Here is a 27,660-nt window from a genome sequence, read left to right on the forward strand (position 1 = left end):
TATGATAAGGTATATAAAACATCTTCTGAAACTTTAAATATAATGATGATAATTTTAGATTTTAAAAAGAAAGTCCACCCAAAATTGGTAGGGAGGTATGCAAGTAAAAGAAGTTTGAAGAATATTCATTGCCTTTCTACTTAAAGTTTTCTTAGCCTCTGGACTGCCCAGAGCTCACCTCACTACCAGGACCAACCAAGTAGGCCCCATATTTGTCTTGGTTGACTGTTGTAATACCACCCTTAGCATAAATTATGTTAAATCATTGTTAAATGGATGTTGAATACAAGAAAAAGTCGTTCATATACTCTATCTGCTTCTGCTTTGGGAACTTCTCTAACACTGGCCTGCTCTGGGGTGACTGAGACTAAGATCAAAGAGTTGAAGGGTGCCCTCCACTGCCATATCTTGTGAGATGAAAAATAAATCTACACTTAATCCAGAAGTTTGATCAGCTAAGTCATTATACATCTCAGATCAAATGAGGCATCAGATCTTCAAATGTAACTGGCTCCTGGAATTTCTCTACAGTTGTTAAGACCAACAAAAGCAGAATTCACCCCCTAGGGACAAAGTTAGTCAAAGTCCTGATGAACATCTTTCTTTGCTAGATCCTACATTTTCCTGCTATTGCCACTTCATGTCTAAGCAATTCTTGTTCAGAGGCACCTCGTTCAGAATGTTGCCTCTCATGACTCTCTCTGAGTTAAGCCGTCACTCAGAATCCTATCCCCAGGTTCTGACATTAGGTAGGGGACTACTGACATGGGAACCCATTTGCGTCTCTCCATTTTGTAGCATTGGTATTTTACACGTGGTTTTAAATTTGAAGTATCCCTGAAACAGACTTTATCAAAACCAGATAGAAAGAATATGCAAACAAGTCAAAATACGTGGATTAATGAAGACTTATGGATTTCCATGATATCTTTTTTGTTTGTTTGTTTTGTTGTTTTTTCTGAGAGAGAAACAGGAACATTGAGCTGCTCCTGGGAATTGAACTGGCAACTTTCACACTCCAACCGACCGAGCTATCTAGCCAGGGCGGATTTCCATGATATCAAGAGAAATCTCAAAAAGGCAGAAGTGCACATCAAGCCTAGTTTTTCTGATGTATTTCCTCTGGAGAAGCAGCTTAGAATTATTCAGGCAAAAGGCCATGAAATAATTGCATTGGTAACAGAAACCTGGTAGAAAAAGTAGAGGGAATTGTTAAACTCTACCTACAGGACTTTCTCAGAGAGTCACGAGGCATATTTTTTTCTTTCTCACTTACTTGGGAACAAAATCTATTTTGTTAAACATTTACATAAAGGATAACAAAATAAGAAGTTAGTACATTGTTTTTTGTTTGTTTTAGGTGAGAGGAGGGGAGACAGGGAGGCAGACTCCTACATGCACCCTGACCAGGATCCACCCAGCAACCCCATTTAGGGCTGATGCTTGAGTACTGAGCTATTTTTAGTGCCTGAGGCTGATGCACTCCAAGGGAGTCATCCTCAAGTGCCCAGGGCCACATTCAAACCAATCAAGCCACTTGCTATGGGAGGGGAAGAGAAAGAGAAGGGCAGAGGAAGGTGGGGAGAAGCAGATGGTTGCTTTTCCTGTGTGCCCAGAGCAGGAATCGAACCCAGGATGTTCATATGCCAGGCCAATGTTCTATCCACTAAGCCACTGGCCAGGGCAATGCATTGTTTTTATACAGATGAATTACCACAAATAGACTAAGAATGTTTTACTTAATATTAAAAATTGTAGTAAAAATATAATTGGAAATATTTTAATTCTGAGTAGCTTTTCTTGCCAAATAATCAACTAAACACATATTGGACTGTAATTGGAAAAATGTCTTGGGTGCTCCTGAAATAGATGAGTTTAATTGTGGTCACCCCATTAGTGACTGAACTTTCCTGCTCTGTGTATTCCTCTGTTGCTTCCTGAAAATGACTAACTAGTTGTAAAACCATCAAAATAAATACTTTCAGCCTGACCAGGTAGTGGCACAGTGAATAGAGAATCAGCCTGGGAAAACTGAGGACTCAGGTTCAAAACCCTGAAGTTGCTGACTTGAGCAAGGGCTCATCTGGCTTGACCATGGGATCATAGACATGACCCCAAGGTTGCTGGTTTGAGCAAGGGGTCACTGGCCCGGCTGGGGCCTCCCAGTCAAGGCACATATGAGAAAGCAATTAACCACCAAAGTGCTGCAAATGAAGATTTGATGCTTCTCATCTCTCTCCCTTCCTGTCTGTCCCTGTATGTCCTGGCTCTTTGGGGCATGGGAAAGAAATAATTAAAGTGAACTTGGTAAGGAAAATATTAGAAACTAAGGAAGAGAGGGAGGAAGCTGTGGGAAGAAGGGCATAAAGAAAGGAAAAAGTGGGGGGAAATAGTCAATAGTAAGTAAGAGCAGAGGTGGATTTAACGGTGGGTGCACCGGGCGCACACCCTGGGCCCCGACTTCTGAAGGGCCCTGCAAAAACCCTAACTTTACACTTTTTTCTAATGACACCAAGTTTGGTTTCATATGTGCAATTTTAACATTAATAGTACATAATACTTTTTATTTATTTAAAAATATGGGTAACATGTATTTTTATTTTCTCTTTTTTTAAAGGGGTCCAATATTTTCTTCTGTGCCTGGGGCCTCAATCGATCTTAATCTGCCTCTAAGTAAGAGAGAAGATTCATCATGAAGAAGAAATAAGGGAAGGTCATAATATTGATCTAAAAGTGTCTTGTGGCAAGGGGAAAAATGGCTGCTTTATTAGGGCAAAATTTAAGAGGCAAAAATTCCTCATAAATTAATACATTAAAAAAATATTTCTGGGCCCTGGCCGGTTGGCTCAGTGGTAGAGCGTCGGCCTGGCGTGTGGAAGTCCCGGGTTCGATTCCCGGCCAGGGCACACAGGAGAAGCGCCCATTTGCTTCTCCACCCCTCCCTCTCTCCTTCCTCTCTGTCTCTCTCTTCCCCTCCCGCAGCCGAGGCTCCATTGGAGCAAAGATGGCCCGGGCACTGGGGATGGCTCCTTGGCCTCTGCCCCAGGCGCTAGAGTAGCTCTGGTCGCGGCAGAGCGAAGCCCCGGAGGGGCAGAGCATCACCCCTTGGTGGGCAGAGCGTTGCCCCCTGGTGGGCGTGCCAGGTGGATCCCGGTCGGGCGCATGTGGGAGTCTGTCTGACTGTCTCTCCCGGTTTCTAGCTTCAGAAAAATACAAAAAAAAAAAAAAAAAATTTCTGGAGTCTCTGGAAGATGCTAAGGGAACGAACTCTTTATTTTTGTAAGTGCAATAAGAATTAAGCATTTAGCCAAGCACTCCTGTATGAACTGTTCTTCCACATAACCAAACAGGTAAAGTTTCTCCATTTCGCCATTTTGAGCTAGGTAATGACAGATATTAGCTGCCTCCACTAAAATGCACAACACTTCTACTAGAAAACTAAACTAAATGAAACTAAATCTAATACTCTAACTCCAAATATGAAAGTGGCAAAAAAAAAAAGGTAGAAATACATGTTAAATAATGGTTTAAGGATACCATCAGCAAAATCCTGACTATAAAAAAACCATACAGGAAAAATAAACTAAACACTTCAGTCAAAAGGCAGAGATTGTCAGATGGGAGAGCAAAGACTTGGTTATTGCTCTTTTTACTCAGTCTTCTCTCTTTCTTAACTTTTTTTGTTTTCAGAGACAGAGAGAGAGTCAGAGAGAGGGATAGACAGGCAGGAACAGAGAGATGAGAAGCATCAATCATTAGTTTTTCCTTGCACGTTGCGACACCTTAGTTGCTCATTGATTGCTTTCTCATATGTGCCTTGACAGTGGGCCTTCAGCAGATCGAGGAACCCCTTGCTTGAGCCAGCAACCTTGGGTCCAAGCTGGTGAGCCTTGCTCAAACCAGATGAGCCCGCGCTCAAGCTGGCGACCTCGGGGTCTCAAACCTGGGTCCTCCGCATCCCAGTCAGATGCTCTATCCACTGCGCCACTGCCTGATCAGGCTCAGTCTTCTCTCTTTAGTTCTTACTATAGATACTTTAAAAATATACAACTAGATGAGAACTAAGAGGAAGAAAAAGACATAACGATGCAAACAGTAAGTATAAGCAAGTTGGAATGATCATAAAAAACAAACTTCAAAGCTAGTAGAAGTCATGGAGATAAAGCAGGAAACTTCATAATAATAAGTGGTTAATACATGATCATGAAGGAAAAATTATAAATGTGTATCAGCTAAATAAAAGGGCTTCAAAATACAAAATGCAAACTGACAGAAAAAACCCCACAATCACAGTTGAAAACTTTAACACATCTCTCTTAGTAACTGAAAAAAAAATCAGTTTGAATCTAGAACTGAAATGATACTATTAACCAACCATAAAAATATGGGAACAAAGAACTACAAAGATTCTAAAATAAGAAGAGTAGGTGGGTTGGTTAGGCAGTGAGGTAGTTCTTTACATCCTGTTCAAACTTAATGACTAAGCACAGGTTTGGCACAGACCTGAAGAGGAAGATGAGAACAGGAGAGGCACTGAGTTTAGGGAAAGAATGGTCCATCTTTTATTAATATACAGCTTTCAAACCCAAGTCAGTTTTCTGAGCCATTTTACACACACGATCTCACTCCATCCTTACATATTCTCTGAAAGAGAGTCCACATTTCCTTAGCCCCATTTTACAGATAAAGAAATCAAGTTCATAGGAAGTCAAATTTTGCCAAAGAAACAAAACTGCAATTTTGCTGCTAGATCAAAAGGTGGACATAGTATTTTAAAGATCACCTGAGTGACTTGACTGGGAATGCAGTGAAATAATAACTATTCTCTGTCTTGAAAGTGCCCAAATATACACTTCTTCACTGTGCCCAAATATACAAAGGATTGGCTCCTCAGTTAAGAATTAGGCTCCATTTTCACACACTCCCTAAACAAGACAGAGTCAGATACCAGATTGGACCCCCAAGAGGAAAGTGGCAAACATTCACCCTGTGTCCAAACAGCATCCTAACACAGAACACTCCTTGATGGACTGGTTGGCCAACTTAGTGCCGACCACATTCTCAGTTACCCATACAAATGAATCAAGTTGTGGTTTAGAAACAAATTTCAAAATAAGGAGTTTGTGGAAAATATGCAGATTTCCTCTTCTAATTAGCAAAACGTAGACTTTACAGATCGCTTCATTACTGAATTTAGAGGACAAATCTCAAGAGTAAAATGACTTTGTGTCTTGGCTTGAACTAAAATATGTTTAAAAATAAAAATATAATTCAAATATGTTCTAGGCAAGGATTAGTTATTTAAGTATTGTGTATATGCTTTATTTACACTCTTCTTCATGTTACACTGAGGCATATTCTTTTCAGGTACATGGCAGACCATATCATTAAGGCTGATGGTGGTTTTATCTAGGAAAATAACATATGCACACTAAGGAATACTTTTCAGCTCCTTTGCAAAACACAAAAGGGAGGGAAAATTATTTGACTTTTTAGTTTCAACTGTTTTCAATGTTTTATGTAAGGTTAAGATTGTATAATTCAGATTTTTATAAAACCTGAGTGAATAAAATGCAGAGGTAAATCACTACTTTCTATTTAAAGCAGACAGGTTTTTTACAAATCATATGACCTTTTTTAAAAAAGGAAAGAAAATTTGTGTTCCCCACAGAAAATAGGCCAGTGGGTTCTTCCACCAAGTAGTCCAGACTAAGGTGGGAGGCCTCCTACTGGAGACAGAGGGGCTGGTCTCTGCCAATGTGACCGGCTTGTCTGTCGCGGTTGCCAGGTAAATCACTGGCCCTGTGCAATCAGGAGAAACAGGACTGACAGGACTATTACACTGTACATAAGCTTGCACTTCAAATCAAATAATAACAACTCAATTACTCTTTGTGGCTTATTTTTATTCTGAATCAATAAGCTAAAAGTGAAGGTCTCAGCAGCCTTTCTCATGAACACCTACTGAAGAAAAGGGTTAAGGCAGCATGTGTTAAGATGTATTACTACTTCTAAAAATATCTGGAGGAGACAGGCATGAATCCCAAGTTCAAATGCGTTTAAGTATTGAGGTGATTACTCAACGTCGAAGAGGTGTTCTGAATGTACAATTGATTTTTAGCAAGTGTAGTGATTCCATTTGATTTTATGAAAGTAGGCTAAATTGCATGAATATGTCTAAGAGTGGCTGAAAAACCAAGACTGCGTGCTTTTTCAGCCTAAAAATAACCAGAGGTGGAGCCAAACATGAAGATACAATCCCAGAAAGATGATAAACAGAAAACCAAGCAGATAAAATCCCACACAATGGCTTATACTGACATTAAAAGAGTGAAAAATTCATATTTCATAAGGCTAAAAACTAACGCAGTTATGTGTATAGGTCACCCAAAAGAACCCATAGCTATTAAAAGTTGCCACAGGGTCTTCTGAACTGTTCAAACCTGATGTTATCCTATCACTTTGATTTACCTTCACCTTTAATAACTGGTAGAAATTTCTGACCAAGACTCTAATTTTGGCATCAAAAATATTCATTTGTAGATCAGAATCATAAAACTAGTAATTTGTGTTAACTGGATCATTTGTGGGATAGGAAGCATACAGTCCTTAATTCTAAAAAGGCCGTTTAATATCTTACCCCAATTACTCATCCAGGTAGGAGGGGGAAAGAAAGGGCATTTGGAATGGCATTAGAACACAATGTTTACAATATAAAACATATGGAAAAAATTAAAAGCCAATAAATATTCAGTCTTCATGAAATACAAGAAAAGAGGAGAAAACACTGAGAGTATCTTGCTGTGCCATGGAGACCCACAGTAGCCATGATCACGTCCTAGATTACTCTTTGGATACTTCATTCAATTGGCCTTAATTGCATATAGCGTGCGACACAATTAGGGAGGACTTGCCTTTAACTTAGCTCTCAAAGAAGCATAAATGGATCAAAATTCTAATCACAGACCATTGTAGATCATAACAGCATTTGAGAACACAATTTCTTATCATGAAAACCTTTTGCACAAATAACCTGCTAACCTTTGGATCCAGGTTTCAGACTTGCAAAAACTTTGGGGTTCTTAAGGGCAAGTGAAAGTTCATTGAGGAAGAAAATAAAGTGAGAGTCTCTTTCAGATTTCTTTGATTCAAAAATGACGACAATAGTAAAGTGAGGTTCTGGGCGGGTTAGGAAGTAGGTGCTCTGAACTTTGTCATCATAGAAGTGAACCACTTTCTCCAAGCTGTTCAGGTCGGATGTGCGGTCTGTCATGATCATGATGACATTGGGCCAGTGCATGACCGGCCTGTCACTGGGCAGAGACACTACTGCTGGGTACTGGTCCACACCCTTAGGGGCCTCTCTGTAGGAATGGGGGTGGTGATAGCCGTGACCCTGAAAGCTCTCAGACCCTCGGTTGTCAAAGATTAAAGACACGTTGGCAGCATCATATTTCCTGATGAAGCTGGAAATCTTTCCAAACAGATCCGGGTTGGCTTTTGCAGTCAACGCTTTCATTTCTGAAGCAGTCGTTTGTCGGCTCAGTGCCTCGTGAAAGTAAAAGCTAAATTTGGCAAGAAGCATGTTTTTGAGTTTCATTAGCCAAAGGAAAAGGTGTGGGGGCTGAACGGCTTTCTGAGACTGCCCTCCAAACAGATGTTTCTTGGTCTCCCTTTGCTTTTCAAAGATCTGGCCCCAGGTCTGCAGCTTGGTGTGAGCACTGTGCAAGTTAACTAAAGATGGCAGAAACTTCCACTCTGAGACCTGAGCCTGGGCTTTCAGGAGATGGCTCAGGACATCGACTTCCAGCTGGAAACTGCTTTCCAAAGGACTGAGGATGGGATGGTGAAATCTGAAGGGAGAAGAGAAATTAATAGAAATAAGTGGAAACATTACTCCATATTGACATGTTCTATCCTCATAAAAAAAAAGTGTTCAAATAATATCACATTTGGGGGCAGGGGAAGGAAAAATGGAAGGATTCCATGTTGACTTATTTAAAAATTCATTGACATAACTTCGCCATTTCAGAACTATGTCAGCATCATATTCTTCTATGGAAATTGACTTTTTTTTATTTAATGAGAGTAGTGGCTACCTTCTTTTCAAATAAGGGAAATTAAATTAGCTCTGATTCTTTAACTTATTTTACTTATTCTGGTAATTGTACAACTAACATTATCACAAAAACAAGGCATCTTCTTTCCAGGGTGTGGTCCTAAAGAGGCACAAGTAATGAAAAAGTCACTAAAACATCTCAAATGTGTACATAACACACTAAACTTATATACCGTATTTCCACATGTATAAGACTCTCCCATGTATAAGATGCACCTTAATTTGGGGGCTCAAAATTTGAAAACAAAATGTATTACATAGAGTTATTGAACTCAAGTTTTAGTCATCATAAATTCATACAACTCCAGCCTGACCTGTGGTGGCGCAGTGGATAAAGTGTCGACCTGGAAATGCTGAGGTTGCCGGTTCGAAACCCTGGGCTTGCCTGCTCAAGGCACATACTGGAGTTGATGCTTCCAGCTCCTCCCCCCTTCTCTCTCTCTGTCTCTCCTCTCTCTGTCTCTCCCTCTCCTCTCTAAAATGAATAAATAAAAAATTTAAAAAAAAAGAAAAAAAAAGAAAAAATTCATACAACTCCTCATGCATGTGAAAAGGCGGGAAATGCAAATAAAAAAACTATAACCACTGTAAAAGCTGCACCCAGTTTTTAGACACCAAATTTTTTGAAAAAGGTTGCGTCTTATACATGGGGAACTACGGTAATGTTCACAGTAACTCCATAAGGTATTATTAAACCTATTTTTCAGATAAAAGTACATACTATAAACCTATACCTGAAACACAGTATAGAATCAAAAAGTTTATTAAAGGAATAGAACATTTTCCAGAAAGCCCTTATTCAATCTTAGTTCCCAAATTCCCTTTATATTTAATCACAGTTAAAAACAAGCAGTAAACAAAAAATATCTAACAGTTCAAACATTTTCCATTTATCTTAGGACAGAATCTGAAATCCTTAAAAAGGTTTGAATAGCCTGGTCCCTTCTTAGCTTGAGCCACATTTCCATTCTTCGCACTTTCTCTAGATATTAATTAATTGGAAAAGCAATGATATCACAAAGAAGATCAAGGTAGTAGTGTGATTTCATTTCCACTTGTTCTGAACAAAATGTTAAAAAAATTTTGAGCATGATCTACAGTTAGAAGTACACTTTATATATTGTGACTAATTTCACACACATGCACACACACACACACACACACAAATAAAAGGTTTTTTTATTTACCCTTACTTGATATTTAGTAATATGTATACTTTTAAATTGGAATTACTACTTACTAAATTAATTTTTTTTTTTTTTGTATTTTTCTGAAGCTAGAAACGGAGAGAGTCAGACAGACTCCCGCATGCGCCCGACTGGGATTCACCCGGCACGCCCACCAGGGGGCGACGCTCTGCCCACCAGGGGGCGATGCTCTGCCCCTCCAGGGCGTCGCTCTGTTGCAACCAGAGCCACTCTAGCGCCTGGGGTAGAGGCCAAGGAGCCCCAGCACCCGGGCCATCTTTGATCCAATGGAGCCTCAGCTGCGGGAGGGGAAGAGAGAGACAGAGAGGAAGGAGGGGGGAGGGGTGGAGAAGCAGATGGGCGCTTCTCCTGTGTGCCCTGGCCAGGAATCGAACCTGGGACCTCCGCACGCCAGGCCGACGCTCTACCACTGAGCCAACCGGCCAGGGCCACTAAATTAATTTTATGACTCAGAAATTGCTACCTGCTGTTAGTAAAAATATTCTACTTTACTTGTGATAACAATATTGAGGGGGAAGGGGACAGAATGTGAGAATATCCTCCCTTCCAGGCAGTGGGGGAAAGGGGCGAGTGTAAAGACCCTGAGGTCAGTGAGAACACAATTTTTTTTTAAAGATTTTATTGGCCCTGGCCATTTGGCTCAGTGCTAGAGTATCGGCCTGGCAAGTGGATGTCCCAGGTTTTTTTTTGTTTGTTTTTTTCATTTTTCTGAAGCTGGAAACAGGGAGAGACAGTCAGACAGACTCCCGCATGCGCCCGACCGGGATCCACCCGGCACGCCCACCAGGGGCGATGCTCTGCCCACCAGGGGGCGATGCTCTGCCCATCCTGGGCGTCGCCATGTTGCGACCAGAGCCACTCTAGCGCCTGAGGCAGAGGCCACAGAGCCATCCCCAGCGCCCGGGCCATCTTTGCTCCAATGGAGCCTTGGCTGTGGGAGGGGAAGAGACAGAGAGGAAAGCGCGGCGGAGGGGTGGAGAAGCAAATGGGCGCTTCTCCTGTGTGCCCTGGCCGGGAATCGAACCTGGGTCCTCCGCACGCTAGGCCGACGCTCTACCGCTGAGCCAACCGGCCAGGGCTGATGTCCCAGGTTTGATTCCTGGTCAGGGCACACTGAAATGGCCATCTATTTCTCCATCCTTCCCCCGCCCCCCTCTCTCTTTCTCTCTCTCTTCCCCTCCTGCAGCCATGGCTCCATTCAAGCAAGTTAGCCTCCAGCACTGGGGATGGCTCCATGACCTCGCCTCAGGCACTAAAAATAGCTCAGTTGCTGAGCAACAAAGCAACGACCCCCAAATAGGGAGAACATCGCCCTATAGGAGGTTTGCTGGGTGGATTTGGTCTGGGCGCATGCAGAAGTCTGACTCTCCGCCTCTCACTTAATAAAAATAAATAAATAAATAAAAAGATTTTATTGATTGTACAGAAGGTGGCAGGGACTGAGAAATACATCAACTCACAATTGCTTTACTTTAGTTGTTCATTGGTTGCTTATCATGTGTGCCTTGATTGGGCAAGCCCAGGGTTTCAAATCTGCGAGCTCCGCATTCCAGGTTGACACTTTATCCACTGTGCCACCACAGGCCAGGCAAACATGACCCGTTTTCATCAATACTTCTTTCGGATGCTTTGGGTCTCCTCTTCAGAGTGACTTCCTTAGGAATGTCTTAGATCTGTGCTGGTCCCCCAATTATATCCTCTAGTTTCTTAATATCTGTTGTCCTCTTTAGGAACTTAATCTCATAATTTATCAGACATATATAGTTACCTTTGTTTTGAACTTCTCATTGAGGGGAAGTGAAACCTGCCTACTTCTTTCACTCCTTTATACCTACAACACATGGCATACACTAGAAATTCAGTGTATGTGCTATGTTAAGATCTGAACGCTAGTTTCTGCCTTGTTGATTCTGCCTGTTGCTTATAATCTAAATTACATTCTGTAACAATGGAATAGAACAGCTAAGGAGATTCCTCTCTGTATTAACCATATACAGCTTTCTTGCTCTGTCTTTTCTTCGGAGAAATGCCCAAGGAGGTTCAGTGTCTGCCTAGCCTGGTACACCCTCCTTCTCAAGAAGCCTACAACAAGCCCTTATACTCTTCCTAAAGATCCAAAGCATCTGCAAAATTTGCAGGAATCATCTTAGCAAGTGAGCAAGATCTAGAATTTACTGAGCATATCTTACGCCCCAGGCAACACAGGAGATGATATACAGGCCTGAGTTCATAAGATTGTTTCACTGTCAATGGGACAGAATCTTCTCACATAGCTCAGTTTTGGCACCAGTTGAAAGGGAAAAGGCTGGTTATCAATTAAACAATTAGGGGAAAAAATTATCACACATATACCTAGAGTTTTAAAAAATGTATTTAAACACTAATTAAAGGGATTACTAGTAAGAGAGTCCATACTAGGTTGGGTATTATAAGACAGGAACTGATTATCATGTGCTCAACAGGGTGTAGTTATTCACACGACAACATATTGTTTTTTCCTATTCCTTGCATTTTTACCCTCAAGATAGGGAAACTAAAACATGGGTGGAGGGGCTATCTAGTAATGTACTCAAAGAATCAGAAGGATAACATAGGTATCAAATCCTCTAACTCATGTTCTTAATTTGAACTATTTAACCCTTGAGTAGTACAAATGTTCATGTACATCTTCATGCCTCCTGACCATCTAGCGTACGATTGATTTATTTTAAAAATGTGTAAGGCAACATTAAAAAAAAGGCAAATGTATGTTATTCTTGTTTCCATAAGTTAATAAAACTGGAACTGGAACTAATTTAATCTTTTGAAAACAACTCACTCCAGGGGTCCGCAGGCATAAAAAAACTCACCACTCAAAGGGTTAAACATACATGCTTCTGAATGAACATTAAGAAAGTCTAACACACACACACACACACACACACACACACACACACACACAAATAGCATATCTCAAAACCTTTGAATTGTAAGAAATGCTCCTACTCCCTTGTCCTAAAGGCTAAGGTCCCTTAACACTTAATGAGCATTAAGTATCATAAGAGTCTATAATCATGGATATCAGCAAAATTTCCCAAGAAACTATAAACACATTAAGACTGTTAATAACAAAGAATGGTATGAGACTGGAGAAAATTCTACCACAAATAACAATACTCAGTTATTTTCCTACTTGCAGTTGGAAATCATCATTTATATCCAACATTCTCCTTGGAAGAACATGAATTCCCTGTACAAATCTTCAGAAAGAATTCTGAACAGGCTTTTCCATAAACATATACCAAAAGTGCTTAAATGCTCAACATTTATTAGGATGAATGTGAATATCAAAGCTATTTTTTACTCTTAAGAAGAGCTAAAAATACATGTTAAAATTATTCTGCCAAGACTCTGAGATTAGCATTATGACGTATCATTTCCTTACTTCCACTCTGCAGTGTGCCTAATACCTATTCACGACTCACACTATAGGGGAATCTGTTGAATTGTTGGAACTCAAAAATGTACACAAGCTTGAATGAGTCTGAATACAAATAAATTGACAACCAGATGCAGAAAACACCGGCTTTTTAAAAAGCCAGAAAAAGAGAGCACACACGCACAAATTCACTGCTTCCTTTATAAACCCCTATATCAAGGAGTTCTTTCCAAAGGAAGTACGCAGGTCCCATGCATGTGAGAAGTCAGAAGCCCAATTAAAAAACAGATCTGTAGCACAACAATGTGAATATACTAAATACTACAAAACTGTACACTTAAAAATGTTTAAATGGTAATTTTGTGATGTATATTTTACCACAATAAAAAAAAATCTGTATTATCTTCCCATTTAAAAGAATTAGTTTACTAGTTTTTAGATACAAATATATTATAAAGATGTATTAACCAGAAGTTTGCCCTGCAGGACCTCCCATACAAGAAGGATATATTTATAATAGATATAAATAAAAACTAATGCATCTCTAATGAGGGATACAAATAAAATAACAGTTTAGAAGTAGGAGCAATTCCTTTGGCTGAAAGATTGTGCAGGCCATAGAGGAGAAGGGTTTGAAATGAGCCATAAAGCTTAAAGAGCAGGAAGGATCAATTAAAAAAAAAAAAGGGAGCAGGAAGGATTTAGCTATGTGAAGATGAGGGCTTACATTTCTGGTCTCAATTTGTAACCACCCAACTCTACACCCTTTGCTATATGGCTCTGGAGCTTCTCCTACCTGAGGAGTGTATTTTTCCAACCTTAACTATGGACTAGTCTGTGTGACTTGTTTTGGCCAAAGGGATATTAACAAATCTGATGCCAGCAAAAGGCTTAAAATGAGCTTGGCTGGCCTTGTTCTTTTGCACTTTGGCCATGGCACTGAATAGAGCTGCTTCCTCTCGAACCTCGGGCTTAGAATGAATGCTTGCGGAGCAAACTAAAGCCAAATCTCATAGCAATAAGTCAAGCTCAGTGAGATCAACAGTGCTAAACTACCAGCTAAGATTAGCCCAGGTAAGCAACTCTCAAAATAGACATGCAAGCCTGTTAAGTGTGAATTCTGGGGTGGTGGTTATACAGAATGACTGTGACAATAGCTAAACGATACACGAATGAACAATGTGACAGGATTCAGAACATGCTGCTCCAAAATATGGTACATGCCACTGAGTCAGCTCTGATTCCTGGCAACTCTGTGATGAATGATGTCCACAATGTCTTGTCCTCAACAGCCCTGTTGAGCTCTTGCAGACTCATGCTTGTGGCTTCTTTTATGGAGTCAATCCATCTCATAATTGGTCTTCCTCTTCCTGCTGCCTTCTATTTGCTCCAGCATTATTGTCTTTTTCAAAGACCCCTGCCTTCTCATGATGTGCCTGAAGCAGGACAGCTTCAGTTTGCCTCCAGTGATGTTCCAGGCTTAATTTGCTCTAGGACTCACTTGTTAGTCTTTTTGGTGGTCCAGGGTATCTGTCGAGCTCTCTTCCAACACCAATATTTCAAACGAATCTGTTTTTTTTCCTTTCAGCCTTCTTCACTGTCCAGCTTTTATATCCGTACATAGTAACTGGGAATACAAGTGTGTGGATGATTTTAGCCTTGATCTCTAATGACACATATTTGCTCTTGATGCTCTTCCCTAATCCTTCCAATGCTGCCCTTCCTAGTCTCAGCCTTCTTTAATTTCTTAGCTGCAGTCTCCATTTAAATTGATGACTGAACATAGGTAAGCAAAAATCTTTAATAATTTTGATATTGAATATTTTTAAAATTTTTATTTATTCATTTTAGAGGAGAGAGAGAAAGAGAGAGAGAGAGAGAGAGAGAGAGAAGGGGGGAGGAGCAGGAAGCATCAACTCCGTATGTGCCTTGACCGGCAAGCCCAGGGTTTCGAACCGGTGACCTCAGCAGTCCAGGTCGACGCTTTATCCACTGCGCCACCACAGGTCAGGCGATATTGAATATTTTTATATGAAGGAATTTGAGAAACCACATGTGCAGAAAGAACTTTCTGACCCTCCTTGAATTAGGTCATAAAACCCCCAAGTGAAAGGTGCCATCCCCATGTCCTGAGGAAGGAGCATCCTTCTCTCCAAAGCCAAGGGACAGAGTGAGGAACCTGAAGAAGCCTTGCTGTTTCCCTGTTTACTACACTTAGCTCATGCCTTTTTCATCCTAGTACCTTTTCCCATGACTCTCTGCTCTTTATGAAATCTTGCATAAAAACACAGGTTTAATGGCTTCTTTGGGTCTTCATTGCTCATGAAAGCTTCCCTGTTATGTAAAACTTATATTAAATAGCTTTGCAAAATTTTCTCTTGATAATTTGTCTTTTGTTAAAGGGGCCCCAGCTGAGAACTCAGAAAAGTAGAGAAAAAGATTTTTCCTCCTCTATAAATTTGAGGACATTCTAAGCAAAATAAATAATATGAACCGAGGTAAGAAATGGGGAACACATAAGATTATGCACTGTTTTTTGGCTTTTGCTTAAAATCTTCAGAGGTTTCTCTGAGGCTTCTTCCTTTTTACTGAGAGTTTGGCTGCAATTTGAGGCATTTGAGGGGCCTTAGATGAATTTTTAAAAGTTAGCTGGGGCACGATCGCAAATGGCCTTCAGTCTGCTCTCTTAAGACTTAGGCATGTCAAGCACCTAGAGTAGAAAGCATCTCATAGAAATTGCACTGTTGGTTTTGCTTATGAAATTTTCAATGGGCCACAATTAACCCTGTTGAACTATACACACAACTGTTTCATGAACAGTCTTAAAATCACAAATCTTTTTCTAAAGAAAAAAAGGGCATAAAGCCTAAACAAATCATAGTTCTGCCTTTGGTGAAAATTCTGTCATTTGAAGAATTCAGATAAAAATATCTGAACCAAGCAGAAATTTTATGTAACTAAAAAAAGTCCTTTAAATTCTAGCTCTATAAAATTACTACTAAAGAATAAAAATCACTAAACGGTGTATTATTCCCACACCAAAGGGATTTTAAAAAGCTGTCTAGAAGTAATTGCTGACTTCTTTAATAGCATTATTTCTTAAAATTATATTCTTGATTTAAGAGAGTAAATATTAATTTGTATTACATCTATCTTCCAGTTTTGTTTTAACCACAAAACAATAAAAATAGCCAGAATTTTCTTTTATGCTCACTGTATAAAACAGGTTAATAAAATCAAAACAAATTCTACAGACTCAAGACATTTCATTGATGCTTTCTTGCGGAAAAAAAACCCAGTTTTACCTCTCCTCTTGTCCTAAATGAGGTAAATTCATGTTTTTTCTTCTAGAGGGCACCTAAAAACACTACTATGAGTAATGTTAATTATTCAGTTTGAAAGGCAGCATCATAAATGACTGATTCTTAAACAAAAATTTGTAATTGTATAATAATGTATTAAGTTTACCAAAAGAGGAAACCTTTAACACCATTCTAATCTGAATACAACTAGCTTGCAGAGAAGAAACCGAACATGCTTTCCATGCATCTTTGAAAGCAGACTGGACATGGCAATAACTCACACAAGACCGGCATCTCAAATCAGAGCCAGAAGATTAGACTCCATGCTATATATCATGCTTGCTAATTTTTTAATATAAAAGCATTCCATGGTGTGTATAAGATGAAAGATTCACACAATTTTGTATAAGTGCTCTGACATGGAGCAGATATATCGGGGAAAATAAGCATCCTTGAAAGATAAATTGGGTCCTTTGGGAAAACGAGTAACTCATTCAATACAACAAAATACCAAAATATGAATGCTTCCTCTTGAACACCAGGATCACGAAAGAAACATGCTTGGTTGTAGCACAGATGCCAAATCAAAAAGTCTATAGGAAAAAGGATGTAACAAAATACCAAAATATGAATGCTTCCTCTCAAACACCAGGATCACAAAAGAAACATGCTTGGTTTTAGCACAGATGCCAAATCAAAAAGTCTATAGGAAAAAGGATGTTATACTGGCAAAGGGAAAATTGTGTTCATTTATAACTAAAATAATCCCACTTCCCAGAGTAAATCAATATATTAGACAGAATTTCAACTTCTCTGAATTTCTTAACTAAGGGATTTATGTTGTTCAAATTTAACCCACAGCCTCTAATTTAGATAATTTTCAGGTTAGGGTGTATCTGTGATCAGTAATTCTAATGATCAGAGAAAGGTAGCATGGGTGGAAGATGGAGACTGTATGAATATACCTATTGAGTGGTACTGCTACCCAGCTCTATCCGATTCCATCAGCATCCAATCAAAAGGCAGACAGGCACAGCCAAATACTGCCCTAAGAGTTTCAAGAATGCAATCCAGGCATTTGTGGAAAATGGCAGAAATTCTCAAGCCTCTGGGAAGTGAAATGTTTCGAAGAAGGTACAAAGATGCTAGCCAGATCACAAATCTAATAAAATAAAAATGAAAGCAGTTAAATCATAGTAATCATTCCTAGGAGACACACATGCACACACAAAAACACATATGCACACACATCTTGTAAGGTTCAGTACTCAGTGTGTCCTAGTGTTGGCACCATTCTCCTATTTTTCCAAACAACTTTTTCATGCATATGTTATCAGTATCGCAGGGAACTTTTATTTTTTTTAAAGAGGAGATGTTTATTTATTTCTTTTAGATTTAGTTATTTCAGAGAGAGGAGAGAGAGAGAGAGAGAGAGAGAGAGAGAGAGAGAGAAATGTAGTGGGGGTGGAGAAGCAGGAAGGATCAACTTCCATACATGCCTTGACCAGGCAAGCCCGGGGTTTCGAACCAGCGACCTCAGCCGTCCAGGTCGACAGTTTATCTACTGTGCCACCACAGGTCAGGCTATTACAGGAAACTTTTCAAACATACAAATTTCTGGGCACCCAATCCAGAATCACTAAATTTTACTCTCTTAAGGACATAAAAGAGGGGCCCAGGTATTAGTTTTTTTAAGCTTCAGAGATGGTTTAGTAAACCACTTACACATTAGTACTTAGCAGTCACCACATGAGATGTCTTCCCCTTGAGAATCATATCTCCAATTCTACTTTAGTTTTTGGTTTTCAAATAATTAATTTATTAAAATATATATATATATATATACTAACTAGAGTTGAGAAAGAAATATGGTATTTGTAAACAGAAAATGTGTACACATGTAAAATTTGTTTAAAAAAAGAAAATGTGTAAATTTATTATGCGTATACTATTTTGGGGGCATGACAGGAAGAACTTGCTAACACTCATTGCTTCTTAAGAAGGACAGGCAGCAGGTAGAATTTTTACTATGTATTCTTTTATACTTTATAAAATTTGAGCCATGTTAATGTACTACCAATTAAAATTAAATAAAAAGAAAATTTAGAATATATAATAAGATAAAAACTATAGAACGGTAGAAATCAGTATTAAATTTTATGTCTGGAAACTCTGTTACAGTTTTGTATGGTTCTTAGAAGATGCAACCTGAGTATTTAGGAGTGAAATGTCATGATGTTTGCATTTGACTTCCAAACAACTCAGGAAAATAAAGTTATACGCAGAGAGATAAAGCAAGCATGGCAAAACTGAAATAATAGTGAATCTAGGTAAAGGCTATGTGTTCATTGTACAATTTTTTTTTTTTAGTAACAGTTTTACTGGTATTTAATTCACATATATAACATACACTCTTTTAAAGTATAAAAATCAATGGTTTTAATATGTTCAGAATTGTATAACCATCACCACTAATTTGAGAACAGTCTCATGACCCCTGAAAAGAAACCACACACACATTAGCAGTCACTCCCTATTCTCCCTCCCTCCTCTCCAATCCTTGGTAACCATTTTCTGTGCCTATGAGTATGTCATTTACTTCCTGTGTCTATGATTTTGCCTATCCTGGGCATTACATATAAATGGAATGATTCAATATGTGATCTTTTGAGACTGACTTCCTTCATGTAGCATAATTTTACAAGGATCACCATCTTTGTAGCATGTATCAGTACTTCATTCCTTTTATTTGCTGAGTAATATCTCTTAGTATAAATATACCACATTTATTTATCCATTCATCCTTCAGTATTACCAATAATGCTTGATAGACATTTGGGTTGTTTCCACCTTCTGGTTATTACCAATAATGCTTCTAGGAACATTCATGTACAAGTTTTTATGTGTAGTCATATATTTGCATTTTTTATTTTTCACTGGGCATATACCTTAGAGTGGAATTACTGGCCCTATTCAACTCTGCGTACATTATCCTATTCTTGCAACTTTTCTGTAGGATTAAAAATGTCAAAATAAAAAAAATTAGGGAAAAAGTTTATATTGGAATAAGAACACACTATGTTAACCAAACTATCTTGTGCTCAGAGAGAATATGCACATTATATGATTTTATGCAGTACACAACTCTTATTCCTTGCAGGGGAATGCAGTATGTGCTTCCAATGTTTTCCATCTTACTGTGATAGAAGACTACTACCTCTTAGTCTTCTTTTGTCTTATTATTTATTCAGTGAATAAAAATCAATCTTATTTATTGACTTGCAAAATGATCAACAGAGATAAATTATTTATCTGCCTGGAGAGAAAGCATCTCACCATTTGAGAGAAGCAATAATGCATCCAGAATCTGGGCTCTGGGGTCACGAAGAAGTTGGTTCAAAGATAAGATACATGACCCTGGGCATGCTTAACTTTTCTTTGACTCCACTGAAGAACTGTTGACACCTAGACCTCGAAGCAGGTTATTATATAAGAGGGCACTCACACAGTGCCTGGCAACAGTGGTTGCTCAATATGTGCTAGTTTCCCTCAAACAGCTAAATATAAATACTTCCCTCCCTTTTCCTGCAAGATTAAAAATCAACTACTACTATATCACAGAAACATTGATATGTTGGTTTTGAAACCAAAAAGCAAGATAATTCTGTTTCTGGCTCTTCATCTGAGTTCTAGATCCCCATTTCTAATGGCCTGCTGAAATCTCCACTTGAAAATCTGCTAGCAACTGAAGCTCAACTTGTTCCAAATTTTGCTTGCTACTTTCCTTCTAAGCCAGTCCCTTATGACATCCTAGTCTGTAAACCAGTGGTTGAAACGAGTAAACCACCTGATGCTGGATAAAAATTATAGTGTCTAATCTTCATACAACATCATAAAACCTTTATTCATTTGGGGACTGATGAAAATAGAATTACGGCCCTGGCTGGTTGGTTCACTGGATACAGCGTTGGCCTGGCATGCAGATGTCCCCGGTTCAATTCCTGGTCAGGGGATGAAAGAGAAGTGACCATCTATTCCTCTCCCCCCCTCTCCCCTTTATATTACTCTTCCCCTCTGGCAGCCAGTGGATTTGTTCAAACATGGGCCCTGGGTGCTGAGGATATCTTGGCTGGTCCGAGTGTCAGCCCGACGGGAGTTGCCAGGTGGATCTGGGTCAGGGAGCATGCAGGAATCTCTCACTAACTCCTCTCACTTAAAAAAAAGAATTATTATTTTGGGGACTGCTGAGGCAGAAATCACCCTGAACATAAGCAAATTCAACTAAGATCACTGGGTCTATAATCCTTCTTCAACATCAGGGTGGTTAACCCTTTCATGGACTGGCACAGATTTCTGGCTGGCACCAGTCCATGGACCAGTGATTGAAAAACACTGCCATAAACGATATTACCATTGGAAGTGCAAAACCTCTGAATCACCTTTGACAGCAACTGTCATTCCTCCCACCATTCTGTTGCCAAAATTTTTAGACTTCTCTTGTCCTCATCTCTTTTTCCACTGTCTTTCAACCATGAGGACCTACTATCACTGATCAGATTACCATACTAGCCTGCTAAACTAACCTTTCCTCCTGTGACCACTCCCTTCATCATCTAATCCCATCCTACCTCACTTCAGTGCCATAGTAATCAGTCTAAGATAAAGATGAGAAAACGACACTCCTGTCATCAAACACCTTTCATGGTTCCCCATATTTAGCAACTAGTATCACTGATTCATTTAGCAAACTCCTACTGAGCACCTACTATGTGTTATACTCTGTTCAAGGTGCTGAAGACACAGAAGCTGCCATGGAGCTCACATTTTAGCTATGAGAAAAGAAAAACACACCTTGAGTAAGTAACAGTAATTTCAGATGGCAATAAGGAATGTGAAAAAATAAAACAGGGAACAGAATAGTGACTAAGGAGAGAAGGCTTCTCTGCCATTTGAACTGAGACTTAAATGATGAGGAGACAGTCAGGACAAACAAGAGTGTTCCAGGAAGAGAGACCAGTAGGTACCAAAACTCCGAGGCCTTTCAGTATTCTGAAATCACCTTCTTGTGTCAAAGCATCTGCTCCCTTCTTTTCTACCTTGGATTTCAAAACCCTACCTGCCCTTAAAAGTCATCTCTGATTTTACCTCCTCTATGAAGTCTCCTTTAATCCCTGTACTTTGCTTTCTTTCCCCAGTCCATAATCAGATGAGTATTATCCTTCACTGGGAATATAAATTAACATATCTTTCTGTTTTAAGCAAATGCATATGAACTCATATATACAAAAGAGTGGTATCCTTCAAAGTAATCTCTTTCCATTTGGTCCATTATAAGATTACTGAGCATTTACTATGTGCAAGGCACCAGGCCAGGCTCCATGGACTCAAAAATAAAACTGGGTTATTCACATCGATGATGTTCACAATGCTTCTCAAATTCTTTTGATATTGTTTTTGGGTCAGGCAGTGAGAAATACATTATACCTAGCCTCATTTCTTTATAAGTAGCAATTTCTTTCAAATAAAAGTTTTCCAGTTGATTAACATCTTTTAAAAAAAAAATTAAATTGCCTGGCCGGTTGGCTCAGTGGTAGAGCATCGGCCTGGCGTGCAGGAGTCCTAGGTTCAATTCCCAGCCAGGGCACACAAGAGAGGCACCCATCTGCTTCTCCACCCCTCCCCCTCTCCTTCCTTGCTGTCTCTCTCTTCCCCTCCTGCAGCCAAGGCTCTATTGAAGCAAAGTTGGCCCGGGCACTGAGGATGGCTCCATGGCCTCTGCCTCAGGATCTAGAATGGCTCTGGTTGCAACAGAGCAACGCCTCAGATGGGCAGAGCATCCCCCCCTGGTGGACGTGCCGGGTGGATCCCGGTCGGGCGCATGCGGGAGTCTGTCTGCCTCCCCGTTTCCAACTTCAGAAAAATTCCAAAAAAAAAAAAAAATTAAATTAAATTGGCTACAAATAACTTCTTGACTATCAAAAAAACCTCTGAAGTATGCCCTCTTCAGAAGCACAGATGCCTGCCTCCACAAAACCAAAACCAGGCCACGGGCACTGAAAGCAATTATACAGGAGTTTCTAACACATGTAAGTAACAGGTACATGGCAGGAATAAGTGGGTAACTCACCAAAGTGATTACTTTGAAGGGCCATTTATTCAAATAGTGATTTGTTAAAAAGTCACATTATTTTATATACAATTCTCTTGTTGTTGTATGAACTCTTTTATAAGCTCATCAGTTATAATAAATCATTTAAGGCTTATTTCATTTTGGTCTTTTGCTATTGCTTAGAGAAGTATACATCCAGGAAGGTGATAACTTAGCCCAAAGAAAACACCTAATATATACCTGTTGATTAATCAATATGTAAAAAATGTAACAGTTATTCTCCTTTGTTCTTTTCACAGAGATTTTCATAAGAGTGTGGGGAAAAACTGAGGGTTTGTGTGGGATCAAGAGGCTTCTATGCCCCCTTCCCTGCTTCCTTCCTCGCCTACACTGACCTGGAGCTGTATTTCTTGAGGATGGTGTCCAAAAGGCCAACAAGCTCTTCAGCATTGATGAACTTCTGTGTGCTGAGGGTGTACATCTTCTCATAGAAGTCTGCAATCTCTACCCGAGCCTGAACGAAAAAGCAAAGCTGCTCTGACAGGTGGGAAAGGAGTTCTTCCACGTGAGGAATGGTCCCACCCAGGGCACCACGGCCAGTCACCACCTTCTTCAGCTCATTATGCAGGGAGGTATAGATGGTGCGGATGGAGTCCTTCCTGCTGAAGAAAGACTGGCTCCCTGTTAGGCAAATGACATAAGCACATGACAGGTAAGGAAGAGAAACTTGAAGCACAAAACACCTCCCAGCATCCAAAATTAAAGGATCTGGACCTGCTGAGCTCAGTGAATTTTCATCTACTCTGTATTTTCTGACTTCTATGATTGGGATTTAAATATTTCATGGTTGAGGCCCTGATCAGTTAACTCAGTGGATAAAGCATTGGCCCAGCATGTGGACATCCTGGGTTCGATCCTTGGTCAGGGCACACATGAGAAGTGACTGTCTGCTTCTTTCTCTCTCCCTCTCCCCCAATTCTCCCTCTTCTCCTCTCACAGGCAGTCACTCAATTGATTCGAGTGTCAGCTGAGGACACTGAGGACAGCTCGGCTGGTCTGAGCATCAGTCCCAGGCACTGAGGATAGCTCAGTTAATTTGAGCATTGGCCCCAGACAGGGGTTGCCGTGTGAATCTCAGTTGGGGTGCATGAAGGACTGTTTCACTATCTCCCCTTCTCTCACTTAAAAAAAAAATTTGTGGTTGACAATTTTACTGAGGAACAAGTTAAACAAATGCCTGGTACAACTCATTAGGGTAGCAATGAACCTGAGTTCGATTTACTTAAACATGCACCAATTTTCTTCTACCCCAGTATAACGAGGATTCAGATTCATTTCAGAAAATAATTGAGCTGGATTTAAAAAGGCCTCCTTCCATATAAATATATTGAGAACAAATGAGAACCCCAATTATGAAACACTATTGTTATTCCTGATAAATGAGAAGATTTAATTTCTGTTTTAGAGTTGCATTTTTGTTTGAATCTAGTATCTTTTCAGGCCATCTTTTATTTTTATCTTTCAAACTAGAAAATAAAATATACACATATCTCTCCCCTATACAAGAACACAGACTCCCAGAATCTCAGGGGGTAAAGGAAATCTTAGTTCTTTTGATAAAGTTGACATTATAGGTTTTAACATAATAAGCAGCACATTGTGAATCATTAAGAACAAGCAATTATAAATAACTGCTGCTGTAAATGAGGGTTGCAAAGGAAATCAGCAAAAATAAGCCCAAACACATCCTTTTCAACAGTCAGAATGGATTCAAGTGGCATAGATATCATTTCCTTACTTTTGTATTAATGATCAACTATATTTCTAATAATTATAGAACCAGCTTCATAGATGTTGCCTTAAGCAATTCTGCAAACCACTAAAAAAGTCAGAGATAAGACATTTAAACAAGGAAAAAAAAAACAGGGCAGGTTTAAAACTGTAATTCTTAGGAAATATATACAAATCTCAGAGATGGGTGGCAGTTTAAGTTTTCTACTGATAATATGTATACAGAATGCTTTAATGACTGAATTTGTTACTATTCTAAAATATCAATTAGGAGTGAAATTTATCAAGGCATTTATAAAATACCCTCTTAATGAATGAAACATTTCACAAAATTGTGGGGGTTTTTTTGTTTTGTGTGTGTGTGTGTGTGTGTGTGTGTGAGAGAGAGAGAGAGAGAGAGAGAGAGAAAGAGAGAGGGGGGGGAAGGGAGAGAGATGAGTAGCATCAATTCTTTGTTGCAGCACTTTAGTTGTTCATTGATTGCTTTCTCATATGTGCCTTGACCAGGGGGCTCCACCTAGGCCAGTGACCCTTTGCTCAAGCCAGTGACTTTGGGCTCAAGGCAGCAACCTTTGGCTTCAAGCCAGCAACCATAGGATCACATTTATGATCCTACTCTCAAACTGGCGACCCCGCACTCAAGCTGGTGAGCTGGTGCTCAAGCTGGTTGAACCTTTGCTCAAGATGGCGAGCTCGGGGCTTTCAACCTGGGTCCTTAGCATCCCAGCCTGACACTACATCAGCCACCAGGTGCCACCACCTGGTCAGGCATTCACAAAATTGTTTTCAATCCATCACCCAACCTATGCTTCAAGAAAAGAGTCTGGGCTTCCCGTCAAGATGGCTCTATTTATGAATGCTCCTTATTTCTCAGGATTTCAACAGTCCATCTCACAACCTGAAATTTCACGTAATAAGTACGTATATTAAAGGGTCATGTAAAACATCTAATTGAGTACTTTATTCTACAATTTCTTGATAATTTTTAAACGTCAGTTCTAAATTAAGTCATGTTCTACCACGCTAAATTCCACCAACCATACATATGGTGAGGAAACTCTCCAGTAATGAAACAAAGGGGAGAAAAGTATGACTTTCTAAAATCCTCCACTGGCACTGAGTCACTGATCATTCCCCAAACAGGAATATTCTCCCCTCAAAGGAAATAGAAAGCTCCAAGATAAGGACTCCACTCAAAGCTTTCACAAGTTAGCCTAGATCAGAACAGAAAGCTCCCTTTCAGGTTTGTCCTTTGTCTAAAAGATATCTTTAATCAGGATTCACTGCTAAGGTCTCCAGTAATTACCAGTCACAAGAGTGAGGTAAAAATGACTCACTTTTTTGAACCATGTTTTAAATGTTTATAAAATACATATAAACTTTTTGTCTTGCTTTTTAAAAAAAAAACATATAAACGTTCTAATTAGCAAAGTAGTTAAAGAACATGGAAATATTTCAAATGGCAACACAAAACATTTTTTAAGAAAATGGGAGTCAGTGCTTAAGTCAAACTGTAAGTAAGCACATTGATATCACAAATATTCCAGTACCAAAAAAACTGTAAGGTATTTATAAAGTTAAATTTTAACATCTGGAACCTACACATCTACTAAACATATGAATAAGTTAAGAGGCATTAAAGTTAAACACGCCATTTCAAAACACGTACTCAGAAGCAACAGGTCACCTAGGACCCTGAACAGTGCCTGGGCATGTTTACAGTGTAAAATGTTCTGTGAGTCAATTTCAAGGCTCAGCGCCCAGGCTCATCCATGCAAGAGAGGGTTCTCACAGAACCAATCATTTGGCATAATAGGCCCACTTCACAGAACCCAAGTCAGAGAAAAGGATGATCTCACACATGTTCTTACACACAAGACACCCAGTTTCTTTTACCTAAAAACTGCCACAATTTTTTTTTAACAGGGGCCCATAAATAGGCTTTAGGAAATCCAACTGAATCCTCTCAGATTATATACAAAATTGTATTACATGTATATTTTCCTGAGGAGTAAGTCCACAGGTTTAATTAAATTCTCATAGATAAGTTAAAAAAAATTAAGAATCATGATACTGAATCAATTACCACACTACCTGAGCTGGGGGAATCTAAAAACAATGAAAATGCTGGAAAATTAACCCCCCAAATTCAATTTTGTAGTCAGAATCTTTCCTATTTACATATATATGTAAGTTATAATGCATATACAATTTTTTTTTTTTTACAAATCATGGATACAAGCAATCTGACAGTTCAGACACAGGTATCCTGGTTTGGACTGTCCCCTACTCGCACAACTGACAAAAAGAATTTGCCAATCTGTAGAAAGGGGAGTAATAACACTGCACCAGCAATTGCAAACTTGTGAGAAGTGCCATTGTAAAAAAAGGGAAGAAAAAAATGCACATGGTGAAACTACCTGACCGGTTTTGCCAATGAGCCAACATAGTAAATAAGTTATTTGAATAGCTAAGGCAGAGGTTAAAATCTCAAAAAGCCTTGTTCCTTGACTGTTTACTGAAAGGAAGATGTACATACATGGTCACCTTCAGGCAATATAAGGAAGCCAGGGGTGGAGAAAATCAAAATGGAATCTGCAATCAGTTTCACATTTCTGTTCTATATTGTATATATGTGTCCTTCATTCATACCAGAACCAGTGCCTCTGACAATTAAAGCGTCTAAAAGGCCAAAGTACTAAAACAATTTTAAAAGCTCTGGGATTTATATTTACTATTGGTAATTATAAGTAGTAATACCTTGTATGCTCAGTCCTTGGCTACCACATATATTATTTCCTTCTGATACACTTACACTAATTATTCTACCAGTGAAAATTAATTGAATCTACTCTTCCATCTTTTTTTCAGGGACAAGATTTGTCATGAGATAAGAGTGTTGACCATTTTCCCTATAAGTTCCCTCTTGTTAGGCATTTTTATTGCCTTTCCTGTCCAGTATTCATTTACTTCTTCATTCACTAAATATTTATTGAGGGGTAAGACTTCATCTGTAAATCTCTGGGACCTTAACCTTCCTTAAGAATTCAAACAATTGTGTTATTAACTCTAGGTAGTATTGCCAAGTTCTGCTCCTCTGGCCACAGTGTCACTGGTTAGAAAACGAGGGCATAAAGTTTGCTTAACTTCTCATTTATGTCACCAATCCATGCATTGGGCAAAATGGGTACATCCATCGATTTGGAGCACAGCCCTTTAAGGAGAATCCACCCCATCTGCCAATCTATCCGCAGCAGAGGCCGGTGGGCGGGGCTTGTGGAAGCCGAGGGTGGGAAGGAAACGGTGGGAGAAGACCTGGGAGTGCCTCGTTGAGCCAGCAGCTAGAAGTGACGGGAATGGGGGACCCAAGCCACTGCCGACCCGGGAATAAACTCCCTTTCCTTCCTCCTTAAGGGTCACCAGGGGCGGGGCGGAGGTACCTAGTTTCTGCCCCAGGTAGGTGAGGCTGTGATAGACCTTCTCGGCCGCGGCCAGGTGGGCCAAGGCCGCCAGCAGCGACAGCCAGCTGCCCCCCGCGCTCTTGTTGGCCTCTCGTTCCTTCTCCACATTGTCCTTGGCCTTGTCGTAAGAGAAGATACCCAAGTGAGAGAAGAATGTTTCCAGCACAGCCTGTTCCACCGGGACCGGGGCGGCTAGCGGGATAGACTCCCCCATGCGAGCTGCGCTCCAGCTCCACCCACGTGGCTCTGCTC

At 39.7% G+C, this 27,660-nt stretch overlaps 1 protein-coding gene across 1 annotated transcript; it reads right to left on the minus strand.

The window, feature by feature from the left end:
• Positions 1–4,491: 4,491 nt before the first annotated feature.
• On the minus strand, positions 4,492–27,660 carry KICS2 (KICSTOR subunit 2). The gene is made up of 3 exons (XM_066369089.1): positions 27,388–27,660; positions 22,552–22,837; positions 4,492–7,853 (listed from the first exon to the last, which is right to left on the minus strand). The coding sequence occupies exons 1-3, from the start codon at positions 27,620–27,622 to the stop codon at positions 7,037–7,039; spliced, it is 1,338 nt and encodes a 445-aa protein (XP_066225186.1). The 5' UTR covers positions 27,623–27,660; the 3' UTR covers positions 4,492–7,036.

Source organism: Saccopteryx leptura, chromosome 2 (assembly GCF_036850995.1).
Source record: "Saccopteryx leptura isolate mSacLep1 chromosome 2, mSacLep1_pri_phased_curated, whole genome shotgun sequence".
In the NCBI taxonomy this organism is placed as follows: domain Eukaryota; kingdom Metazoa; phylum Chordata; class Mammalia; order Chiroptera; family Emballonuridae; genus Saccopteryx; species Saccopteryx leptura.

Excerpts from the sequence above, each read along its gene's own strand:
- KICS2 (XM_066369089.1), bottom strand. The coding sequence starts at position 27,622 with ATGGGGGAGTCTATCCCGCTAGCCGCCCCGGTCCCGGTGGAACAGGCT. Across the intron at positions 22,838-27,387 it reads CTACCTGGGGCAGAAACTAG|GGAGCCAGTCTTTCTTCAGC; the intron begins GTACCTCCGCCC and ends TTTGCCTAACAG. Across the intron at positions 7,854-22,551 it reads CTCAAGAAATACAGCTCCAG|ATTTCACCATCCCATCCTCA; the intron begins GTCAGTGTAGGC and ends TTCTCCCTTCAG.